This window comes from Leuresthes tenuis, unplaced genomic scaffold, assembly GCF_036924035.1.
Source record: "Leuresthes tenuis unplaced genomic scaffold, fLeuTen1.0.hap1 SCAF_8, whole genome shotgun sequence".
NCBI lineage: Eukaryota > Metazoa > Chordata > Actinopteri > Atheriniformes > Atherinopsidae > Leuresthes > Leuresthes tenuis.
The window spans coordinates 31,435,796-31,460,770 of record NW_027325362.1 but is presented as its reverse complement, the minus strand read 5'-3'; the positions used below and the strand labels follow the sequence as shown (position 1 = coordinate 31,460,770).

Below are 24,975 nucleotides of genomic sequence, written 5' to 3'. Positions count from 1 at the left end.
CAGTAAACAACAGGGATGTGCACAACTAATCAATGACACGATTAGTTGGAATGGTCCACATAGTTGATTACTTTTTTTAACAGTCGACTAATTTTTGTTTGGGGCAGGAGGAGACTTATGTTTCACTTCGCTGAGACTCTGGAGTTTGCACCCATAGAAGAAGCAACAGACACTCACTCCTCGGGAAAATTTAGAGTCACCAATTAACCTATCATGCAAGTTTGTGAGTACACAGAGAGAACCCACGCATACATGGGGAGAACATGCAAACAGAAAGGCCCCAGCTGGGATTCGAACCACAAACCCTCTTGCTGTGCACCCACACTATGACTTTTCATTTTCACATCTTTGTGGTACTGAGGAGAGAGCCACGTCAGTCCTCTTGAGTAGCTTCACTGTGTGGGGTTTACCCTGTTTGCAGTTAGCCCCATTAGCATATAACTTCCCTGCATCACAATATCAGTCACGTTCAGATCTCCATCTCTTTTGAAGAGGTTTTTTTTTCTCAACATGGGAGACTGGGAGAGCTGGAGCTGTAAGACAGAAGCTTTCATGACAGTTTACTGATAGTGTTTGTCCTCTTCTCTTGTGGTGCTGGTAAGTCTGTACTGCTGGTTAGTTATGTCTTGCTCTGTGTAAGACATCAACAAGATTTTGTTTTCTCATCATCGCTAACAGTCAAAGCCTTTGATGTGTCACACTCTAAACATTCCCTCTATTCAGCAACTGCATCAATGGACTGAGGTCCCATTTAAACCATCGGTTAAAGAATTTGCTCAAGGGAAATTAGTGTGTGCAAAGTACTTATTGACTTTGGTTCACTATGAAAAAAAGCTTAACTGAAAGAACATTCACACATTGTGAGAGGGAAGGACATGCAATGAGATGGAGTAACAAATCTACCTCACTCATAAAGCTTGTTTGTGAGTAATGTAGGTTCGTAATGTTTGGTGAGAATCCAATGTAGCCAAATTATATATCGCCGGCACACAAGGCACCAACAATATATATTTATAGTGGACACACGTAGCGTGATGTGATAAGATATAAGGATTTATCCGAAAGTTGTCACTATCTGAATAAGCCTTATTTTACCTCGTTTTAGGGCACCACCTTCAATCGAAGGAAAAAGACAGAATCTTACGATTCTGGTATGTTAAATTAATAATCAATAATTAATAAAGTCCAGTCACATATAGTCGCTACTTGTGAATTCTCGTGTTGTTGGACTCACACTTACGTAAAGAACACATACACAAAAACTGGTTGATTTTATATATGTATATATATGAACCATTTATTAAACTGATATGACCAAAGACATGAACCTTAAGACAACAGGAGAAATGATTTGAATGTAGATGATTATATAAGAAACACTTAGTAAATTGAAAATAACTAAGGGGAGGGGATGGATGGATACCGGAATCATTCAAATGGTCTAGGTTTGTTACTATTTGAGTTTAAAGGCTAACAGCTTGGGTTATTTTATCATTTTAACAGTGAATTCTCTTGACACCCACCGCATACCGTCTGAAATGTAAGACCAGGGCAGATCTTACGGTTAGGTCAGCTCTGAACCACAGATCCAACTGGGTCTCTCTCGGTTACGCGTCTCATGGCCTTCGTTGTGGTTGACTTTCAGGGACTGGACCGGTCGCTTTCCTGCGCTGGAGGGCTTCTTTCAGCTCGGAAGACGAACGGGTGGTGTGTCGGAATTCACCGCAAATAATGACAAAATTGTTCAAGGGTCGAGTTGGTTTTGGTTGCTGACCAACTCTGATGAGGTGAACTTAAATTCACCAAAGATTGACAAAAAGGTTGACAAGCTAAACACTGGCTCCTTTTGGTGATCAAAAATAGGTGAGGATGCTGCATCAGCAGAGTTTAAAACGTGCTATAGAGAGGAGACAGGATGACGGACAAACAAAAACGCAAAATGTATCTTTCTACTACATTCTTCTCTTTCTGTCTTTGTTCGGACCTTCTTCTTCCATCTCATCTTCCTCTCCTGCCATTTCCAAAGACTCTCCGCCAGACTCTCATTCCATCAATCTTAAAACTCTCTGCTCTTCATCTTCTCTTCTGATCTGGACTGCTGAATTTTCAATATTCTGACTTTTCCTCGCGGTTTCCGGAGTTTGATTCGCAGAGGCGGGGCATGACGCAGGCTAACGCTACACTTTCAGCCTATGGTATGCCTGAAACCGTTGTGACGTCTGCCTGGGTGTATTTTGTAAGGCGAACTGCAACGAGGGTGCCTCAAAGCAACTCGACTCCTCCGTCTCATAAACATTTGTTCAGAGGATTCTAAAACACCATAACTTTTTAGGATATAAAGTGTAAAGATATAGCATAAACTTAGGATATAAAGACATCAAAACAACATAACATAACATAACATGATGGTTATGAGTCTCGAAATTCAGATGGATATCTGTAAAATTATGACGTATGAATAACGAACCAAACAATGCTATTTTCCTGTGTTAAACACGGAATACAATAACAAACAGCTGAAGCATTGGTTAACAGTTGCATTATCTCATATAAATGTTGCATGTCATATGCAAGTTGTTGACTTAGTTTTGGGTTTAACTATTCAGTACTACAGACCACTCGGGGGCAATGTGGCTCCATGAGCTGATTAGTAATTTTCCAAAATAATTACTTCTTTCATATCCTTCCACATACTTGTGATATCACTGAGAACATTAAAGTATAAAGATATAAAGCACATTTAATACAGTTTCAAGATTCAGCTAAAAAGTGATTCTGGGTGAGATCCTTTTGAGAGGTCCATGCAGCAACTGTCTCTGGCTTGAGTCAGAGTCAGGGCAAACTGTCACTATTGTTTACTTTGACCCAGATTGGGTCAGAAGGGTCCTGTTCTGGTTTTCTCCAATACTCTCCTGAGAGGGTCCGTAGTTAGCACTAAGCTATTAATGCATTCACCTAAATTCATGGCACAGAGCTGTGGAAAGAGGGGCTGAGAAACTCCCCCAAAATGCTTTCATGGGCAAAGGTTGGTGTAAATCTGAGGATCTCTGGTCCTTATACACGCACATCTTCACACCAGAACGTGGGAGATTTCCAAAGTCTTAAATTTGAATTAAATTCCACACTTGAGTTCGCTACACCAAACAGCCTGAAGAGGTGCACTTTTTGGTCTCACTTATTCATTTTAAGTTCTATTAATTATTGCTCTTTTATGGAAATATTCAGCTTTTAAGGCTACAGTTTTCCTACAGTGACCTCAGGGTACGACTCTTTGATAACAGCGTGTTCTGTGGAATGTTTATATAGACTGTATTTGTTTGCTCGAGCAATTATTTTGTTGCAAACGAGGCGGACTGCTTTCAATTCTCTGAAAGCTTGCATCATGAAGATATACTTATCAATCCATTCTTCATTAAAGCTGCAGCTTTTCACATCAATTCTGCATTTAAGGCTCTTTGACAAGGACATTTTTAACCGCACACAACGTTTTTTTCTGTCTTTATGCTTTCTACAAAGCTTTTCCACCATTTAGAAAAATCGATGCTATACATGTACCCCTGATTAGTGATGACGAGATGAAGCCTCACGATGCACTGAAGCTTTCCATCTGAGTAGTAGTAATAGTTATTTATTTAATTTTATTTATTGTATTTAATATATATGCTATTCATTTTGTGTTCTTGTGGCTATGCTACAATAACTTCTCTATGGGATTAATTAAGTATTTCTATCCTGTTTCACACAGTTTTTATTATTCAATTCAATTCAATTCAATTTTATTTATATAGCGCCAGATTACAACAATTGTCATCTCAAGGCACTTAAGTAATATAGTCCAATTCAAGCCAATTGGAATTCAATTCATTGTAATCATAATCCAATTAATTCATATAGAGCCAATTCAAAAAATTAATATCCTAGCTAAGGAAACCAACAGATTGCACCGAAACTTGTCTTCAGTCCAATCTCCCGTCCTGAGCGTGCCTGAGGCAACTGTGGAAAGGAACGACTCCCTTTTAACAGGAAGAAACCTCTGGCAGAACCAGACTCAGGAAGGGTGGCCATCCGCCTCGACCAGCTGGGGTTTGAGAAGACAGAAAAGAGGGAAAAGAGGGGGGAAAAACACCATAACGCCATTCAAAGGATATCTGTTGGAACAGGGAAACATACGTTAATAACCACAATAATGTCACATGTACATAAAATCAATTGTGAAATTAAACAGGGGGAAAAAGAGAGCAAAGTGAGGAAAGGTGTGACAGATGAGGTCCCCCAGCAGTCTAAGCCTATAGCAGCTTAACTATGGGATGTTTCAGGATTACCTGAGCCATCCCTAACTATAAGCTTTATCGAAAAGGAAAGTTTTAAGCCTAATCTTAAAAGTGGAAAGGGTGTCTGCTTCCCGGACATTTACTGGCAGCTTATTCCACAAGAGAGGGGCCTGATAACTGAAGGCTCTGCCTCCCATTCTACTTTTAGAAACTCTGGGAACAACAAGTAAACCTGCAGTTTGGGAGCGAAGTGCTCTGTTAGGAAAATACCTTACAATTAAATCTTTAAGATATGATGGAGCTCGGTCATTAAGAACTTTATATGTGAGAAGAAGAATCTTAAATTCTATTCTGAATTTAACAGGGAGCCAATGAAGAGAAGCTAAAACTGGAGAAACATGATCTCTCCTGTTAGTTCTCATCAGAACTCTGGCTGCAGCATTTTGGATCAGCTGGAGGCTTTTCAGAGAATATGTGGGACAGCCCAATAATAAGGAATTACAGTAGTCCAATCTTGAAGTAACAAATGCATGGACTAGTTTCTCTGCATCACCCTGAGACAGGATGTTCCTGATTTTAGCAATATTACGAAGGTGAAAGAAGGCAGTCCTAGAAACCAGTTTTATATGTGCGTCAAATGATAAATTCTGGTCAAAAATAACTCCAAGGTTCCTCACTGTAGAACTAGAAGCCAAGGAAATACCATCTAGAGTAGCTATATAACTAGACAATTTCTCCCTGAAGCGCTCAAGTCCAAGCATTATGTGCCTGCCTTATTAGGATTATCAGTAGGTTAAGAGATCAGCTGAAAATGCTCCCAGACAGGAGAAAATCTCCTCTTTCTAGCTGGCTCCATAACAAAAAGGCAGCTAGCTATGAACAATAAGTTCGCACCAGAAGGTTCTAAATCCACACAATATGAGGGTGGATCCATTGCGTTTTGCTGGCGCTTATATTTCGAACTATGAGCGAAGCCTTCCTGAACCGGTCCCGGTTCGCGAGGTCTCGAACGTCACCACATACGTCATCGACACACGCCTTGATACGCGCTTCCTAAAATACATCTTAAATTACTCGATTCACGCTTCAAAGCCTCAACACGGATGGACACGTCACTACCCCTGATGTATGGGATATGTGCTTTGGGTGGAAATACTGTATTTGTTTTACTACACGGTACAATGCATATTCTTTATATGTTTAATATGGATTGGTACTCTGCATCTGGTCCATTTCCTGCTGCAGTTTTATTCTTAAAGACAATGTTGATAAATAAACCGTGAGTCTTGCAGAGACTATGCAGACACGATATTAATATGCTTGCATGGAATGAGAGTTTGGATAAACATATTTATTTATTTTGGTGAGTGTATTCATTATTGGATTAAATATATGTTTATACAAGAGCAATATGGTCTTATAATTAGTTTCTTCAAGGGGTCAAAACCACCAACATGCACTTGTACAGAATTGGAATTAAAGGATCCAATTGTTGTTATTTATTGGATTTGTTGATGTTGTGTGTTATTTCAGAGGCAGCGGGTAAGGCGGCGGACAGACAGAAAGGTAAAGCAAAAGGCAGGAAGTCAGACACTACAGGGAACACTGTAGGACACTAATAAAACAGAGAACAGTCTAGTGAGGTGATGCTCATGCAGACTTACAGTTCTCACTTATAGTATAATATGGTATATGTCAGATATATGGTTATCAAAGAGAGCATGCTACCATATTGTGCACGAAGATGAACATTTTGATTGATAAAGCATCACAATAGACTCCTTACAAACCCAGTTACAGACTGAATGGGTTAAACTCTGGCAAACAAGGAGCAACAGAAAAAAATGAGTATAAGCAGAAATTGAGGAGTAGATAGTAAGCTCGATGTTCTCTGAAATCAGTGAGCCCTTCCTGAACTCTGTCTCTGGCACGCTTCCTTACTCCACCCTCCTCTCTCACCATTTTGTTTAAAGGCTGGTTCAGTTCTAGAAAAAGCCTGGCTGAGTTAGTTTAAACTTCACTGAGTGGTTTGATTATTATGGCATAGTGTGCTTCTTGTGCTGGCCTTTTGCTTATGTATCACAATGAAACTAAACCTGAGGGAATTTATGTTCAAGATAAAAATGGCTGGCTTTTAAAAAGAGCTGAACTCTTCCTTTACGGTTGTATTTACGCCGTGATTTCCTCAACCTACCAGTTTTCACCTCTACATCCCTGCTTGCACTCAAGATGTGAGCAGCCTGACTGAGCCACTTTTTGTCTTTATCCAGATCTTCCTGCAGTGACCTCATCACCAAAATATAAATGCTTGTTCTACTTAAAAACAATTGTGCATTATTCAAAAGAAAAATATTTAAAGTTGTGCAGTTTTGTCTTGTACAGCAATGTAATTTTCTTATTTTGCATTACATTTTTTGAGATGTTGGTGAGGTCACCATGGAATATTTTGCATGGGCTGGCCTGCATAGAGATAAACCTCAGCTTCAAGTTATCAGGCTTGTCAAAGTTGCTACTGCAACTTTCTAAGAAATAAACTCAATTTAACCTGTAAATACTTGAAACCTCTATTTATACACACACATATATTTATATATATATATTCAGGTCTTGCTTAAGTTTTTGCAAGGTACGACGAGAGGCCTGATAACTGATGCAAACCTTTGTTAAAATGACTCTTTATTAACAACATTTCACTGCGTTTACCACAGAAGTGCCAGCTGGTAAGAAGGTTAGTAAGGCCGGCAGCAGCAGCATCCAGAGGAGCGTGGAGACGGGCATGGCAGTGGAGTATCCACGAGGAGGATCAGCCATGAACCGACAGGCCAGCAGGGAGTCCACAGATGGCAGCATGAACAGCTACAGCTCTGAGGGGAAGTATGTACACACCAAAAAATGCTACTAGTACAAAGCAAAAGACAGACAATAAAGAGTCAAAACACTGTGAGCACAGAAGAATGTTATGCCGTAACAGTGGGTCATATCTCTGTCAGATGTTAATTCTTACAGCTAACGTGTTGACAATAGGAGAAATTGGTGTAATGTGTTAATATGTAATGACCAGAACAACGTTGACAAGACCCAAACAGTTATGGCCAGATAATTGGTGTTTTCATAATACACACATTTACTCCATGCGGTAAAAGATTTTCTGGGATTTTAATCCAACTATTCCAGTGAAAGCTACACATCCACGGCAGCTAAGTACAGCACTTATGCTACACGAAGTTGGAAAACCTTGCATATTAAAAACATCCAATTTGTTATTGCTAGTGGCGTACAAGCTCGAAATGCATCATATCCTGACTGCCTCATACTGCAACCAATGGTAGTGCATGTGATAGACCCTTCCTGCTGTGACAGAAGCAATGTGTAAAACTTGGAAATTTGACAATCTGGCATAAAATAAAAGTTTGCCCAGCTCTGTATACTGACATTTTCCTATCGCTTTTTCTACGAGTGACGACATTAAAGTAACTCGTGAGAAGTTTTGAACCTTTTAAGTGGCATCTTTGTGGCCTCTTCAACATAACAACAAATTCATGTGTAATGCTGTACATGTGCAGGATTCACACGAAGATGAGTTTTTAAAACAATGGGGTTACATACCACCGTTGCAGGGGGAGCCAAAGAGCTGCACACCATACTGAGATATGATAAGTTTTTAGCTAGTAGCTCATTGGGAATCCCTTTGTTTGTGCAAAAATACTATATATAAATACAGTTAAAGTGGTCGGACCAATTTGTGTGTCTTTGTGACAGGCTGTTGATAACAAAGTGCCTAAAAATACAATTTAAAATTGTTTCTTTGCTAAGCTGTTATGTATCGACACAACGCTGGTTCATCCCTTGAATTAGCTTCTTTTTTATGCTTGAATGATCCATAGGACAGTGTAAAATGGCTTAGCAAACAAAACAAAAAAAACACATTCCTCTGAAAATGATCAGGTACAAGGACTGGACTGAAAATGAGTGAAAAAGCAGCCAACACCCAAAGAAAAACTTTGAAAGATCTTCAGAAAGCCTGGGGAAATATTGCTCAGGGAAGTCTGGCTTCTCAGAAGCTAAATCTACAGAGATATGAGGTGTGTTTGAAGACTTTTGCACGGTACTGTATGACACTACAGTACAGTGGATTACTTGTTTTTGTGTGTCAGTTTGATCTTCTCAGGTATGCGTTTGGGGGCCGACAGTCAGTTCAGTGACTTCCTGGATGGATTAGGCCCCGGTCAGCTGGTTGGCCGGCAAACACTGGCAACACCTGCCATGGGTCAGTAATTGGCCTTCTATGTCTGCTGCATATTTTATACAGAAATATAAATATATCTGTAGAGAGAAATTGTTAAAGCTTTTATTGAATGTGAAGAGAGAAGTATAGTAGTACTTCAACACCTGGAACTGAAGAAATTCTACTTCATGGAACAGTTTTAAATGCTCTCTGAAAGTTTTTTAAATGTGTCTTTATATTTGCACAAGAAGTTTTGTTTTCATACCTCTGCAGGTGATGTTCAGATTGGTTTGATGGATAAGAAAGGACAGCTGGAGGTGGAGGTGATCAGGGCCCGAGGCCTTACCCCCAAACCAGGCTCCAAATCCCTCCCAGGTAAGACAGTAATACAAACCAATGCAACCAGAAGCCATGAGATCTGGCCACATGTAAACTCTGATCTTCCTCCCTTCTCTCTCTGCTTTTCCATTGTCCCCACTTCTTACCTTTTCCTGACCTCCCTTCTAGCTCCTTATGTCAAGGTGTACCTGCTAGAAAATGGAACCTGTAAAGCCAAAAAGAAAACCAAGATCGCTCGTAAGACTCTTGAGCCGCTCTACCAGCAGCACTTGCTCTTTGATGAGAGTCCACAAGGCAAGGTGCTTCAGGTAATGACCAGTAATGCTTTCGTCAGCCTTTCTGTCCTGACAGTTTCCCTTACATTATGTAAATGAAATTAGATAACAATGTATTTTTATCATTGTTGTGGAGGGAGGTTGTAAAATCACAGTTTAACTGAAAATGATCAGTGATATTATTAGATGTACTGGATGCCAGAGCTATAGACTTTAGCGTCTTTCTTGGTAACAGTTGGTTTTGGGACTTCACTTGAATACCTAGAAACGTGAAGCATACACAGTATCAGAAGTAGCACTATACTAGTGGCTTCTCCACTAACACAGTCCTGATTTAGGTCATGAAGACAGGAAGTGTTCTGAGCTGCCTGTGTGGAGGTTGAAATGTTCGTATTGTTGTGTTTCTTTTCCAAGCTCAACATTCACTAATTCAGCTCATTCTCTCCTGTAGGTGATAGTATGGGGCGATTATGGACGATTGGACCACAAATGTTTTATGGGTGTAGCACAGATCCTGTTGGAGGAGCTGGACCTCTCAAGCACGGTGATCGGCTGGTATAAACTGTTTCCACCATCTTCATTAGTGGACCCTACATTAGCTCCGCTTACGCGGCTGGCGTCTCAGACATCACTGGACAGCTCAGGACCGCCGCCGGGCGTTCGGTCCTAGTGACCAAACTCCGAGCACCTACCCCCAATACCCCTGAAATGATCAGATAATGGACCACAGCTACTGGACCACAACTGAGCAGAGGGTGGAAATGCCCCAAGGACGACAACGAGAAGCCCTTGATAAACCAATGAAAAGCCAGACGGAGAGACAGGGACCGAGAGAGAGAAACGAGAGAGGGAGAGACAGAACTAGCCAATCAAAGCTTAGCTGGAGTCTGACAATCACGTCTCACACCTTCCCTCTTCCTCCTCCTTACGCTTTTTTGTTTTCAGTCTTGCTTTCTTTGTTTTATCCACTGAGCTGCATCTGTGGAGGTTGCTGTCCAACATTCTTCATTTCTCTCCATAATTTCTTTGATTCCTCCTTCATTACTTGTGCAGCCCTTATCAGAGCACCTGATCAAAGTGGAGTCCTCCACCTAGTTGCCCTCCAACCAATAAGAGTAGAGCTTACTGCTAGGCAAGCGGATTAAGTAAGGTGTGGGATTTAGTAGGCAGCAAACTGTTGGAGTTTCATGCAACTGTTTTGCAGAGATTGGCTGCTGTCACTGCAGCTGTTAACATGGTAACCATGTCATAGATGAGTATGAATGGTAGCAGTCTGACACGACTCTTCAAGGAAAGTGAGCCTGCACGTACGTGTGCACATTGTTAGTCTTGTTGTGAAAAATTAAAGGAAGCACAAAAAAGCTCAACTCTATCAATCGGACAAAATGCAAAAACATTTCTGTCTAAACAGAGAGAAGAGAAAACAGAGGCCAAATTAATCATTAGCTTTTTATTTTTCATTTGGGTCATAATTTTTATATCTTTGTTTTCTTAAAGTTCAGAATGGTCCCACAAGATGCAGACTCCCTATGTATATGTGTAAGTTTGGTTTTCGAGCGGTGTTGTGCCAAAGGCCGGAGATAAAGGTCAGGCCACATCTACTCGAACAGCCTTCACCTAACCCCCACCCGTCCTCCTGAACCCTCAAACTCCCCCTGTTGGAGGGAGCAGCATGACTCGGGGACGCCACGTCCCGGCCCTAAGCTGCATGCACGTTTCTTTTGTTCTGTTCGTTTAGGTTTTGTTTCGTTCTCTACTTTTTAGTAAAATTGAAAGATGAGACGAAATTAACGAACAACTCTCAAAAAAACAAAAAGAGAAAAAAAGACTAGACTATGTGTGTTAGTTCCACATACTTTTAGGCCAGCTTGTATGTTGCATGTTCTTGTACAGTTTGCTCGTACTGAATATGAATACAGAGAAAAGCCAAGCCATCCCCGCCCCAAACAGGAGCGGACCAGTAGTGGGGGGATCACTCCACCCAGGCCACGCCTACCACTCTGGGTCTAAATATTCATATTAGGAAGTCTCCAGAAAAACTGTCTTTGTTTCAGTTTTTCTTCAAACCCTTTGAACAACAGTGCTGTTCTGTAGAGCTGAGCATACCCAAGCCCCCGGCGTATCTGAGGATGTAGGTGTCTAAACTGTAGTTTAAGACAGATGGGGCTAGAGACAGAGATATAGAATGTGTGTATAACAGCTAAATGTATATGAAGTATCATTATGAGTTTGACAGAAATTATAAAGATATAGTTATATGAATATAAAAAGAGTGTATCTGACTGCACACCCACTACAAACACACACACAAACTGACCTTGTACATACAAATCAGGATGAGCGGCTTGAACTTAACTCATGAACAAATAAAACATCGCTGACACACAAACATTCCTGGTCTTGTTGAGGGGAATTCGCTTCTGGTGCTTGAGCCGCTGAGCGGCACCGAGCCACAAGGGGGCACTAACAGGTCTTTATTTTGGACCCAGTTGCAGAAAAAGAAGCAGAACCAATTACAGCAAAGTTGACTTTTTTCTCTCCTTTAGTCATCGTTTTCCCTGTTTATGACTATGATTTGGACTGGACTTTTAAAGCCAATGAGAAATCTGGTTTGCGCACATATTTTTGCGGATGTTTTTGTTGATCCTTGGCGGTGTGGCCGACTGCCCTTTCCTTTGTCAGTATTACTTCAGGAATACTGATTGTTTACAGCCCATGGCTCCCAAACCACAAATCTTAACGAAAGATGAAGTATTCACTGCAACAGTTCTTGTTTGTATAACAGATGTGGCTCTACTGATGTGTATGTTTTATATTCAAGAGTTCATTTTTATTATTTACAAATAAAAGACAGTGTGAAAGAAAACCTGGCTTCTAGTGGTCTCAAGTTATTGGGAAGCAGGTGACATTTTTACATGACTTTTTATTTGTGCACTTTAGTTAACCCAGAGAAAGTCTTTAACCACTTTTAAATACTTTCATCTTTTTTCTGGATGCAGGTAAGTGGGCATCTGCACAGGTTTTGTAATAACTACTGTAATTTCCCAGGAGTAAAACACCTTGAAATCTAAATTCAGTGTAAATTGATTGGGTTTCGTGTTATTTGTCTCATACAAATATCCACTCTTAGTATTAATTTATTTTCTAAAGCCAATAGCTGAGAGTACATCGAGCAAGTTGTGTTCAAGGTTCTAGGAGATTTTAAAAAGATCCATAAGGTTAAAATGAAAAAAATCATCATATATTTGAGTTAATGATTTTCTTTTTCACACTATATTTGCTTAACGTGACTTCTCAATTGGCCCTGTGATAGATTGGCTACCCTGAATTGGATCGAGCAGGTATAAAAAGAATGGATGGATGAATTCTTAATCGTTTTAGATGGTTCTGAGTCTTGTAGTCCTATTCGCTCCTTCTGTTGCTGCCTCGCCACAAATCGGAACAGAAAGCGAGGAAAACTCAAGTGACACATTGCTTTGTCAAGCCCAAAAATTTTGGCTTCATCAGCTCAGGACATAAGAAACTTCATCTGAAAGTCTGGAACCAGAAGTCCTGGAAGAAGAACCGAGCTATCAGTGTGAAGATTTGGTGGTTTAAAAGTCTTCTGTAATCGTGAACTCGACATATTTTGGTCTTTGAATGCTGCTCATTCAAAAGATGAGGCAATGTCAGCCTGTGAATGTTTTGTTTCGTGGTTTTCATACATTTCTCACACTGAACAACCGATGCTGAAAGCACATGCTGTTATCACCCTTACAGATCTCTCACACTGCAGTGCTGGAATACTGCCTTTTTTGACATTTTGAACCCTTAGTATACATATTCAGATCTCAATGTGCCTCGCAAAAGTACTCAGCCCTTGTGGCACTTTTGTTTTTTGTTGTCTTACAACCTGGAATTATAATGGAGTTTTGTTAGGTTTGTATATTTCAACACAAGTTGCCCTGAACTTTAAAGGTGCAAACTTTTTTAGATTGAGAGAAGCCCCTCCCCCAGCAAAAATGTTATTGGGAAACATAGCTACAAGTCTCTTTGGATATGTGTCACTGCCCCTGCTCCAGCTCATTCAAGCTGGGTGTGTTCTGCTGGTATACAGTACAGCCATCTTTAAGTCAAGTTTTCAATCAGACTGAGGTCATAACTATGTGTCCCTTGTCCCCTCAAAGCACTCAAATGCTGCTTTAGCAGTATCATTGCTGTCAATTCTCTGGAAGACTGAAACAGGTTTTCTACTAGTACTTGCCTATATTTAGCACCATCCATCATTCTGTCAATTCTGACCAGTTTCCACGGCCCTGCTTTGCCAGACATCCACACAGCATGGTGCTGCACTATGCTTCACTGTGGGGATGATGTTCTTGGGGTGGTGACAGGTGCTGATTGTGAAGCACACAGTTTTTTCCTTGATGGTCAAAAAGTTGCATTTTTAATCATCAGACCATCTTCCACATGTTTGGGAAGTCTCCCTGGTGCCTTATACTTCCTTTTTTTCCCCTTTCTTTTTTTCGTGGCTATTGTCCCATAAAGACCATCGGTAGACTCCAGGGCCTTTACAAAAAGGTGTAATTTTTAACTGAAATCACGTCACACTTTTTACAGGTGTGCTTAACTGAACTAATTATGTGACTTGGGATTGTATTAGCAATATTGGGTCTTAACCGAAGGAGTGTACATGCAGTACATAAACCTTGTGTTTTAATTCTTGCTTTTGTAGAACTTTTAGCTACACTTTTACTCAATTTTACTTTCAGTAGATGTTGTAATATTTTGTGTAGGCCCATCACATAGAACAAAAACATGTATAGATGTAAGGTAACAACATTGGAAAAGACACTAAGGAGGTGAATCTTTTTAAAGCTGGTAGAATTCAGTGGCCACCTTAAACAAGTCAAACAATTGTGGTAACATAACTCTTTTAATTTGGGCATGTGAGTATACTTTTAAGACGAATTTTTTTTAAAAAACGAGAGTCTGCCCTGTAACATGTGCCGATCGAACTATCATCAACTTGTATCACTTATTGAAATATAAAAAACACACAGTCAAAGGTGAATGTCAGCTTTATTGTCTTCAAGGGTGAACCCATAAAATATATAACACTTAGATTCCTACAGATTAGATGCATAGAGCATTGCAAAAGACATAGGGTATGTAATACAGATATCTGCAAGAGACAAATGGTCACGTTCACGGCACCGCCTTCCAAAGCTATTTGTTCTGCAATCTAACGTGAAATATTCTTTACTCTTTACTGCCCTGCTGTGGCGAGCTGCCCGAACAGAATTAGCTCCCCAAAGCGGTGGAATCTCGTTCACTTATATTCACCTTTTCTTGTGTGAACACATTTATAAAAAGTATTTTAATGATAACAATATGAACAATTAATATAGTAAACAATTTAAAAGAGTGACACCCCCCCCCCCCCCACACACACACACACACACAAAAGAACAAGAAATATATATACTTCTCTGCTTCAGTTGGAGTAGAGACATCTCCCATTGCTCCGAGACATTAATTAAGATGTTAGAAAATAGCTGCTAACTACTTCACTCTGCCTCTCCCTGAGAGTGAATTTGTAGATGATAATTAGGCCAACAAGAATCTTTTGATGAAAAATTAACCTCGTCATATGATAATCCGCATACTGTTGTTTACATCTTTATGTGGATTGCCGCTCAGTTATCGCACTGGATGCCCGAGATGATGCAGTTTAGGGCGATTTCAAATCATTTTACTTTGTTTGGCTGACAAAGTCACGAAAGCCAAGGCACGGACAACTGTGACCTGCCATTGGAATGTAGCAGAATTCATCCAAACCAGCCTAAAAATAAATTGTAGCATGAAATTAGAGACATCGCTGTTTTCGGTTTATTTTACATTGACTCGAAAAGTGCTCGTGCAGATTTTCCAAAAAGCTTTTTGAAACTACTACTGCTCCATAATACGTTCAAAAGAAGAAGAAGAAGAAAAAATCTAATTCAACCACACGTTATTTCAAGATGCTTGACCTTATCTTTGGTAGATTTATTTATCCTAAGCAGCCTTCCCTTCCAGTTTGATTGATTCTTGTGTTCTTTTATTACATTAAGTTCTGAGCACGATGTCAAAGTGAGCTCATTGCACTTCACGGTGCTGTTCATTACCAACATGTGCAGTGAAGTGTATCATTTCCATCAAAGTCCATCTTCAGTTTAAACAGACTAAAACAAGAGATATAACGCGACGTCCATTCTGCGTTCCTGTGGATTTTCCAAACCAGTTCCGAGGTTTTACCCGCTGTCAAACATCAGCGTGCATCAAACACTCCCTGCAGTCCATTAATCTGGACAGTTGAAATGACTCTCTCTGGGACTTCTACACTAAACTGTCTCATCTTTATCAACCTAGAGTTTCTTTTAACTTATTTTGCCATTGTATTTTGCTCATGTGTGTTTTTTTTCCCTTGAAACATTTTATGACTTTACTTTAAATGTACTCGTTCCTATCAGCAATGGATGCGCACTAGTTGCTCAGGTGTGAATTGATTATTAGTTTACGCGTTGCTGCAGTAATGCGCCAATCTAAAGCACCGTAAATTACTGCGGTAACCTCCTGAAGGCATGTGTCTGTTAGCCGCTTAATGACGGAAAGCAGCTATATGCGTAATTTTAGTTTCAATCAGCGGAAGGCACAAGAGTGAGTAGCCAATTCTGCTCATGTCTAATAGAACAATAGCATAAAGTAGGCCCATAATTGAGCACTTAATGATAATAGTATGTTGTCATGTGTTGCACTTTGTCCTCGGAAGCGCAGACTGCGAACACGCAAGTTTTGTAGTCAGCTGCCGTGAGACGTCGGTGTGCTCGAAGCTGGATGGTGGTGACGTGCTGCCGCTGTTAACAAGCAGGCTGAAACAGAAGGGTGTCATGTCAGATTGGATTTGTTATAAACCACCCCCACCTCCCCTCTGGTGTTAATGGTCTGAAAGGGTTTGGCTGCGTGGCAGCGCTTCAGAGCCCATTAGAAAGTCGCTGTCTTGATAGCAGTCATTACCGCAGTATTCCCCGTCCGCGTGCACCACCCGCCCGGCCCGCGCCGCCCCTCGCGCAGCTTAATCTAATTACATAGCCGGGCTCCTGCGTGCTTTACCCCCCAGCCCCACACAATCTTTTTTTTCTATTGATATTCATTAAAAGACGTGATTTATCACTAAGCTCTCTGAGGAGCGACCCGCTCAGATTTCCCTCCTCAGCTGAGCGAAGATTTACTGGATCCAACTTCATTTACAGACTCTGATGACTGCTTGAGAATTATTCTGTTGGATTAATAATCCTTGCGCTCAACCAGGCGGACAATGTTTAATATTAGCTTCTCATATAGTGGATATAATGGATAGTGTCAACTGTTATGGGCCTGGTTGTAGGAGACTAATTTATTAGGCTTAGCAAAAAAGTAATGATAATAGGACCAATAACAACGAAAATATTCGTGATAATAATAATAATAATAATATTAATAATAATAATAATAATAATAATAATAATAATAATAATAATAATAATGATAATAATAATAATAATAATAATAATAATAATAATAATAATAATAATAATAATAATAATAATAATAATAATAATAATGGAATTATTACGCCATAGTTTTACATATTTTTGTACAAATTGACGAACAAATCGCAGACTGTATTACCGTCTGTGGCACATGAAGAATAATACAACACTTTGATATGAATTATTTTTGTCTCATGAAATTCCGTCAGGGGTGGAGGAGAGGGTGGGTAGTTGAAGATTTTGCATTTCATTATCATCTCAACTTTGTCTTATTTTGAATAAATAGTCAGTCAAGGAAAATAATTCAAACATATGTTTTCATCCGTTGTTAATCCTGCTCACATTTCAATACATTTCAAATTGATTATGTTGCTCTTATTCTCAATTTCACTCAGTGCAGCTTCTATCTAACTACGTGGGTTCGGCCAACCCATTCAAATTATAAATTGCAAATCTAATAATTAGTTTTAGTTATCCGCCCGTGGCTGGGTTTGACTGTTCAGGGCCTCTATGAATGTTGCAGTTTGGGGGGGTTCACATTTTCCTCCCTTCTTTACAGTGACTCTATTTGGACACAAGGGGGGGCTGAAGTCCATGTTTGGAGAGTCACGAGTTATCTCATCTGGATTCAGTAGCGCTTTAGGTTTCAGTGGTGGGCTTTGTTTGTTTTGTCAAATGTGATGGGCCTAATTGGATCAGTTGGATCAATTTAAACATTTACACCTCCTAATGTTCAACCAAGCAGGAGAAGGTGAGTGTCGATGTGAATCTATTGGACTGTAATTAACCTGACCTACAATCATAGTTTGTTGGAGTTTTGGTCCATACTTAGTTTAAAGTCGCGAATTTTAGAATCCTTTTTCAACATACATTTATTGTAGCCCCACTTTACATAATTCTGGATCGTTTCAGTCACCTTTAAACATCAGAAGTCTAAAACGGTGATGCATTTAAGACATCGCCACCCATGCAGCCACCGCCACACATCCTATTCAATTATCTTTATTTTACAAATTCTGATGATGGTCTGAGACAGAAACATATCCGGTTGTCCCAAGGGCATCTTTCTCCTCCCGCCGTTTATCTTGATAAGCATCCGTTTAATGTAAAATTAACAACAACTTAACAGAGCCCTCGTTCCATTGGGATGTACACATCAATAATGCTCGCATAATGAGTATAAGTCTGGTCACACTAAGTTGGATTGCTCCTTGTTCCTCTGACTTAAAGGCACCCGTCCATCAGTTCCACACATCAAAAAAAGAAAGAAGGGGGAGAGAAGCGTGGAAGCATGTAAGGGGGGGGGGGGGGGGGGGGGGGGTGTCCAATAATTTGCTCTATAACCGTGTAATCCAGCCCGATTTCATCTAATACCACTGGGCCGACGCGGCGGCGTGTGCGCACATCCCCAGATGCGATAATGGCGCTTTCTGAAAAAGAAAAATCCAGGCTGTTCTCGAAATTGTACAGCTTTTTGGATAGAAAGGTGATGAAGTGAATGTGTGTGTGTGTGTGTGTGCGTGTATGTGGGGGGGTGGGGGGGGGGGGGGGGGGGGCGTTGTGCTTGTACATCCATTGCCTGAAATTCCTCCACAAAAAAGCAAGAGACGAAAATGATGTAGGATTTCAACCTAATTCCCTGTGGAAATAAACACACGAAAACCTGAAACAAAAAGCACACAATACATCTTTGGATAGTATTATATATTCCAGCCCTGTACATTCATTACGGAGTCATTTTTGTCACATAGCCACAAAAATATTAATTAATATAAAACGTTATAGGAATAGAAAAAAAGTGCTACTGAAAAAAGTAAACCGAACTTTTAAGTTGAACTTCAAAGCAATTGACGGTAAATTTACTGGGTCAATGCTGAATAAATCGCATGAAAGTAATATTAAGTTTGGTTCAGGTGGGTTCAGCGGTGTAAAAGCTCTGGAAATCATTTTGAACGTTGCTTTGTTTCTAAATATAAGCAACTCAGTAGACAGATGCCTGCGCAAATTATTTTGGATGATGGGCTTCTGTTGATTACAAACTGGAGACCAGACCATTTAATTTGCCAAAATATAACTGTTAGGCCGAGTCTATCACCTGCACAACGTGTCTGAGGTAACTTTATATTTATGGCTTTGTGTCTTACGCCGGTCGTGTCAGTACGGCGTGCCTTTACGCGCGGCTTTGGGGAATAATGACAAAAGCAACAAAAGCAGCGGCTGAGAAGGAGAAAATAATATATGTAGAAAAGCGTGGAATAAAGAGGGAGTACTGTGTGTGGATCTGATTTAACTCAGACCCCCACCCCCCCCATTCATTTGCATATATTGAAATGCGCCCCTAGTCCCCCAATTTCCCCGGAGCTGTGGTGCGTACAGCGGAAAGCGGGCATGCGACCACCGCCGCTCCGATGCCCTGTAGCAGCGCCACTCCGGTTCCTCTCAAAACCTAAGTTCTCCCTCTCACCGTTTTATGGAGCATCATCAAAGTATTGCTCTGTCCATTCATTCTCTGTGCATATATGCTCTTAATATGTAGGCTGATGGAGTTGGAGCCGCCTTAACAAGCGTATAAAAGTGCTGAACAGGGAGAAGTTTAAAGTTTAAGACGGCTGCGTGGCCTACATATGGAGCAGAAAATATACTGCGGTATCACTTTTAACCTCCATGCGCACAACTGAGCGTGGCCTGTGAAACTGTTCCTAAACGCTCCTTCTATATTTTTAAAATTCAAATAAAGGATCATGAGACGCCATAGCCATAAGATATACAGCAGACATGTACGCACACAAACAAGCATGCACCGAGGAGCTGCTTCTGTCAGGCATACAGAGCGCTGCTGCACCTCAGCAGCAGTAAGTACGCAGCCTGACTGATTTATGACAGAAACGGGCGACGCGTTTCCATTTCCATACAGAGATTCCCCTGCGCGCTCTCCGAGTCCGAGCAGCTCTGCGGGCTTTGATCAATGTCCCGTCTTGACATGGAGTGTGTGTATGAATGTGTGAATATGCCTGTGTTAAAGGAGGTGGAGGAGGGAGGAAGAGGAGGAGGCGGAGATGGGAAGAAGGGAAAAAGGAAAAAGCATTCTTTGTTGTCGACAGATGGAGAGGAGTATAGGGAGAGGTCAAGGTTTGTGCTCTCGGATGTGCGAAGTGCGAACTGAGGCTTTAAAAGCGAGGGCCCCTTTAAAATGTGGGTACCAGCGGGGTTGACTCAGACCGATTTGAGACCAGCAAGGGGTTTTCCACATATTCTCCCACCTTATAACACGGAGTTTACAATACGTTTCTGCGCTAGTTTGTGCGGAGAGGCCTTAATCTTTTCATGATATCAGATAATACATACCAACCATGTACAAGTCGTGCGCACCTCCAAACATCACCCTGTGCCATCGGTTACTTCTGTAACTGGATCAGGTTGGTTGGATGTCGCCATCCACACGGCAACAGGCCACCCAGTACACTCGATGCCCCTTGAGAGAAGGCTGAAATCCCATCATCTCCTCTGTAGGAGTTTTTTGAAAATGGCGTTTGTACTTGAGATTGAAATAATTGAGATTGAGGGGTTAACATTCACCTCAGGAAAACTGCACAAGCAGAATCTTCTCTTTACTCAATCTCAAAAGTGACTAAACGAGACGAACACAGAATATCACCACTAAACGTCGACGTAACGCTCATCTCCCCGCGGCGTTTGCACCACTTTGTCAGCATCAAAGTGGTCCAAAGACATGCTCAAACGCTTCCTGTTCACTACGTTTTAAAACATTTATAGTAGTCCTATGTAAACTTATGTCTTGCAGTAAGTGGAATTCTTGTTTGCAGGTAAATATAAAGTGTATCGCTTCTAAGATAATAATAATGATGCTAATATAATTTATAATAATATTTTATAGACGTATTAAATTTCGTTTATCTTTTTGGATTTGACTTTAAATTAATCAAATGAATAAAATATTACGAATATTCCAATTTATGATTAAGTTGGGGCAAACACTTTGCACACTTTTTGATCAGAGTCCCATTATAAACCTTAAATCACACACATCTGCCCCGCAAGCTTTAAATCAGCCGGAACTTCCACACACGGTTACAGCCGGAATAATCGCCCCACACGTGGGATAATCGTCATGCACGCGCCACACGCGCGCGAGCCATACACCGGTCCCTCTGATAAGCCATGCGGCGAGTTGCAACCTGCAAACATATTTCACTCACTGGTCATGCATTTTTCCCCCTTGACGTTAAACCACCTCCTCCTCCGGCTCTCTCTCTCTGTCTCTCTTAGCACCCCTTTCTCCTCCTTTTTTCTGTCTTGCCTCCCTCCTACAACCTCCCCCCTCCCTTCTGTATTAAGTGTGCGTCCTCTTTGGTCAGTTGTCGAAGCTCCAGTACTCCGAGGCACCCACCAGAGTCGCCGCCGCAGCTGCTCCTTCACGGGGCTCCCTCACCGGAGTTGCCGCTGCACGAGCTGCCGGTACCGTCGCACCAGGCGAATCTCTCTGTTCCTTGACCATCACTTCTTTCTTATTCGTCCTATTCCGTCTGTGGCTCTCTCGTTCCTGATTCGGACCGTCGTCAGTTGATACGACATTTAAAAACTGCTCGTGCTGCGTTGCTCCTTTACCGTTTAAAGCCCTGCGTCTTATATTACCAAACCCCCTTTATTACAACAGTGTTTACAGACTCTTCCCCCTCCTCTTCTTCTTTTTCTTCTTCCTCCTCCTTCTCCTCATCTCCACCCCCAACGCGACCGCCAACACACCCTCCCCTGTACGGTATGCAACTCGAACCTGAGGCACATCTGAAAGTTATTACACGGGGCGCTTATGGGCCCGCTCGCACTCCCACGGTCTGCACGGGGATGCAGTTTGGATTTGAAGCACGGGAATGGAGAAACAGATAGCCTAGATAAATGGATGGGGAGAGGTACGGGGGGGTGGGGGTTGGACCCTATGGTGTTCTATCTCAACTGCTTCCCCTTAAATATGCAGACACTCTCTCAGAAGTAAAGGCGTACAGTAAAAAATACAGTAGCATACTATACCCCCAGTATAAAAGGATTGAATTTAAGTTTGTGGCACTGGCAAAGAAAGACATGACCCAGACTTCAATATCAGCCACGAATTCGTCCATTTTCTTACAACAAAATAGGAAATAATCAAACAGTACCCCTTTCCCGTAAGACAGAATAAACTCGTCGCCTTTGAATGGAGTAAGGTCCATTTTTTCTGACAAGATCAACGTGTCTAACTGTTTCTGTAAAAGGTGCAAGTCATCATAATATAGATAATCATGCATCATATCGTAGCATATGATCAGAACTGATCATCTATTGTGAGAATGTGAATGCTTGGTGAGAGAACAGTCTCTTCATATTTGGAATGTCATGTTGAGTTGTGTGCGGCCTGGATGTGATTATTATTTGTGAGCAGCAGTAACACAGCACACTTTGTCAACGGTAAAGCCACCCAGATTATATCCTGTGTCTATATTTTTGTTGGTTGTTCAACCTGTTTGTCCTGTTCGCTGCAACCGAATAGCCGTCCCTCGTAATTTTAACACTTGTTCATGTCTCGCCTCCTTTCTGTTTTATGTGCACGCGATTTAAGGACACGCGCGCGTTCTGATGAGTTTGTGGCCAGCTTTGCCCTTTCTTCTCGGACCAGAAAAGCGGCCACCACATAACACACGACAGACTTTGTTCACACACACTCGCGCGGGCGCGCACACACACACACTCCTCCCCCGATGTGTGTGCATGCAGCAGTGAGCTCCTGTCCGCGGCTTCACTTGCCCTGTTTTGCGTCCACCTTTCTTTCTCTCTGCATATTGCTTTCATTAGACATCTCTGCTTCTCTTCTCTCCGTCTCACTTGCGCTCTCTCTCTCTCACACACACACGCACACACACTCCTCCCTCCAAGTGCCTCTTGTCCGGCCCCCCTGATCTCTGTGTCCATTGGCTTCCACCGGGTCTATTTCTCATGTCCAGCCCTCCTCACTCCCTCCCTCCTCCTCCCTCCCTCTCTCCTCCTTCTCCCCCCTCTTTCTAATGACCGTGCATTGGTGTTGTTATTGCGCGTCCCGTCCGTCCCTCCTCCCACTCCCACTCGGGTGCCTCGGCCCTGCCCATGTTTTTGTATGTCGGGTGTCCGTCCATCGACTGACGTTCAAGTTCGCCGGGAACGTCACGTCCGTGCACTTGAACTTGCACAGCTAAGAGGGGGGTGAGGGGGGGGGGGGGGGGGGGGGGGCTTTTGCCATTTTTTCCATCTCTCTCCCCTTCTCTCTCTCCATCCACCTCTCTCTCACTCTCTCTCTTTTTTCTCTGCTCTCCTTTCTCAAAAAAGCCATGACGGCGATCCCGCGATCCATCTTCGCCTCCGCGCTATCTTTATATTATTTCTGATTTATTTCATTTTTTTCCCCTCTTGTGGATGTCAAAGGCATTGGATGAAGATAATTTTTGCCCCACCGGAGTCTCCTCTTTAACCCCGGCTCTCCCCGATGTGATCAGCGCTGAACACAGCAGCCGACAGCCACCATGTCTCGCCGCAAGCAAGGCAAACCCCAGCACTTAAGCAAACGGGATTTTTCGCGTAAGTAGACCTAAAAAAAAGATAGAAAGAATGTAATTTCTGGTTCCTTTTCAGTTCATTCAGCAAAGGGGGTAAAGGCAGCAAAGCAGGGGCTGGTGGTCACCGGACGCACCGCTGGGACCCGCGGTCAACTGGACTTCAACAGCTTGTTTTTTAAAGTCCGACACCTTCGTGCGCAAAAGCCGCTCGGAAATTCCCCCAAAGCATGAAAGAGAGAAAAAGTTTTGTGTTTGGCTCCGCACCCGTTAGAACTTTTGGGCTACACGGCGTGAATGTGCTGCTAAATGCACTCGCTGTGGATGCGATGCCCCTTGTCGCTCCGGTCAGTGGAAGCGCGCAGATCGCGTCCTCTTCGCTGAGGTTCGTTGAGAAATCACACCGGAATATATCGCTGCCAGCAGAGCTCTCTTTATCATCTGCTGGAATTCTTCTATTTTTGGATTTTTATCAGAAAAAAAAAACTTGGAGGTGGATTTTTGGATCGAGGGAGATAATCTGGTGTCTGACTGTTTCTGACTGCCTCCGTTTATCAGCAGCAGAGCAGTAACACAGAACGACTTATTGTTACACACTTTTTAAATTCACATAGCTTCTGCTGGTGTGTAAAAGCTGTTGGTTAGTTAGACGAGAGGCTCTATTTTTTAAATAGACAGCATCTGCAGAGGTAGAGACAAGTAATACACAGACAACAGATTAAATTCAGTTTTTTGCAAATGATTTCCACACAAAGTAAAACTTGGACGAAACAAACAAACATTAAAAAAAGTAAAGATTCCGGGTCTTCGTGTACAGTTAAGACTTAAATGTGAGTCAACTGACATGTACAGATGCAGTGAGAAAGTGACAGGATTCCAAAAATGTTTAGTTGATTCAACAGAATCCAACTTTACGCATGACTTTCATTCATCAATAAATCTTTATTTGGACAGAAATGTCACTTTACACAAATGTGACATGTGACAAAAGAGTATGTGCGTGTGTTTGGAAACTGCAGGACAACTACTTAAGTAGCGTCCATCACCGGACTATGTACAGCACTCTATGCCTCCTCGCAGGGGCTCCCGAGCGGCCGCAAACGTGAAACAGGAAGATATTTGAGCATCTTTACGCATCGGTGCTTATTTATGTTTCGGTATGTTGACAGGCTGTCGCCTGTATTTGGTTTGGAGTGAGAGAACGACTGCGCGTACATGTATACGTGTGTGTGCGTGTGCTCTTTTTGGTGACAACGCAGTCACCATGGCTTTCTTTCGTCGCTAGGAGGCAGAGCACGATCAGAAAATCCAGCTCTAAACTTGAACCTGATGAGTTTCTCCACCAACCCTATCTACACGGGCTGCTATTTGGTGATCTGCTTAGAATAAAGGGAGACTGTACACGACATGGTGAAGGAACGAGAGAGAGAGAGGGGGGGGGGGGGGGGAACAACCCCCAGTCTCCCCGAATCTCCATCTACCATTCTTCTTCATCACCCCAAACCTACTTTCCCTCCTTTCGGACCTTCACATTTTTACATACATACAGGCTGCTGTCAGGATATAAAGCCCTGATATTAAGCCCGAGTCCTTTACCCTGTGAAACCCACACACCACTCACAGAAGTACACTTTTTAAAATACATATACAGACAGTCACATTTGTTGCTAATAGAGCTCAGATTTCGGCATCTGAAGCAAACCCCTGCCCTTGATCAGTTCTTGTTTTTTATGCACCTGC

General features: G+C 41.9%; 3 protein-coding genes across 12 annotated transcripts in view; 2 read left to right on the top strand and 1 right to left on the bottom strand.

Moving 5' to 3' along the window:
• Window positions 1–11,976, top strand: part of rims1a (regulating synaptic membrane exocytosis 1a) — a 113,587-nt gene extending 101,611 nt beyond the window's left edge. For all 9 annotated transcript variants that reach the window (XM_072391495.1, XM_072391500.1, XM_072391496.1 and 6 more), the window contains 6 exons: window positions 5,805–5,837; window positions 6,980–7,145; window positions 8,426–8,538; window positions 8,770–8,871; window positions 9,004–9,143; window positions 9,562–11,976. In XM_072391495.1, coding sequence (XP_072247596.1) covers window positions 5,805–5,837; window positions 6,980–7,145; window positions 8,426–8,538; window positions 8,770–8,871; window positions 9,004–9,143; window positions 9,562–9,780 — 773 coding nt within the window. In that variant the 3' untranslated portion in view covers window positions 9,781–11,976. The remainder of the gene's footprint in view (window positions 1–5,804; window positions 5,838–6,979; window positions 7,146–8,425; window positions 8,539–8,769; window positions 8,872–9,003; window positions 9,144–9,561) is intronic.
• Window positions 1–24,975, bottom strand: part of LOC140313410 (uncharacterized) — a 435,793-nt gene that overhangs the window by 169,139 nt on the left and 241,679 nt on the right. The window lies entirely within an intron of this gene.
• bcl11aa (BCL11 transcription factor A a) overlaps window positions 22,914–24,975 on the top strand; it is a 45,842-nt gene continuing 43,780 nt past the window's right edge. For both annotated transcript variants that reach the window (XM_072391491.1, XM_072391490.1), the window contains exon 1: window positions 22,914–23,260. In XM_072391491.1, coding sequence (XP_072247592.1) covers window positions 23,206–23,260 — 55 coding nt within the window. In that variant the 5' untranslated portion in view covers window positions 22,914–23,205. The remainder of the gene's footprint in view (window positions 23,261–24,975) is intronic.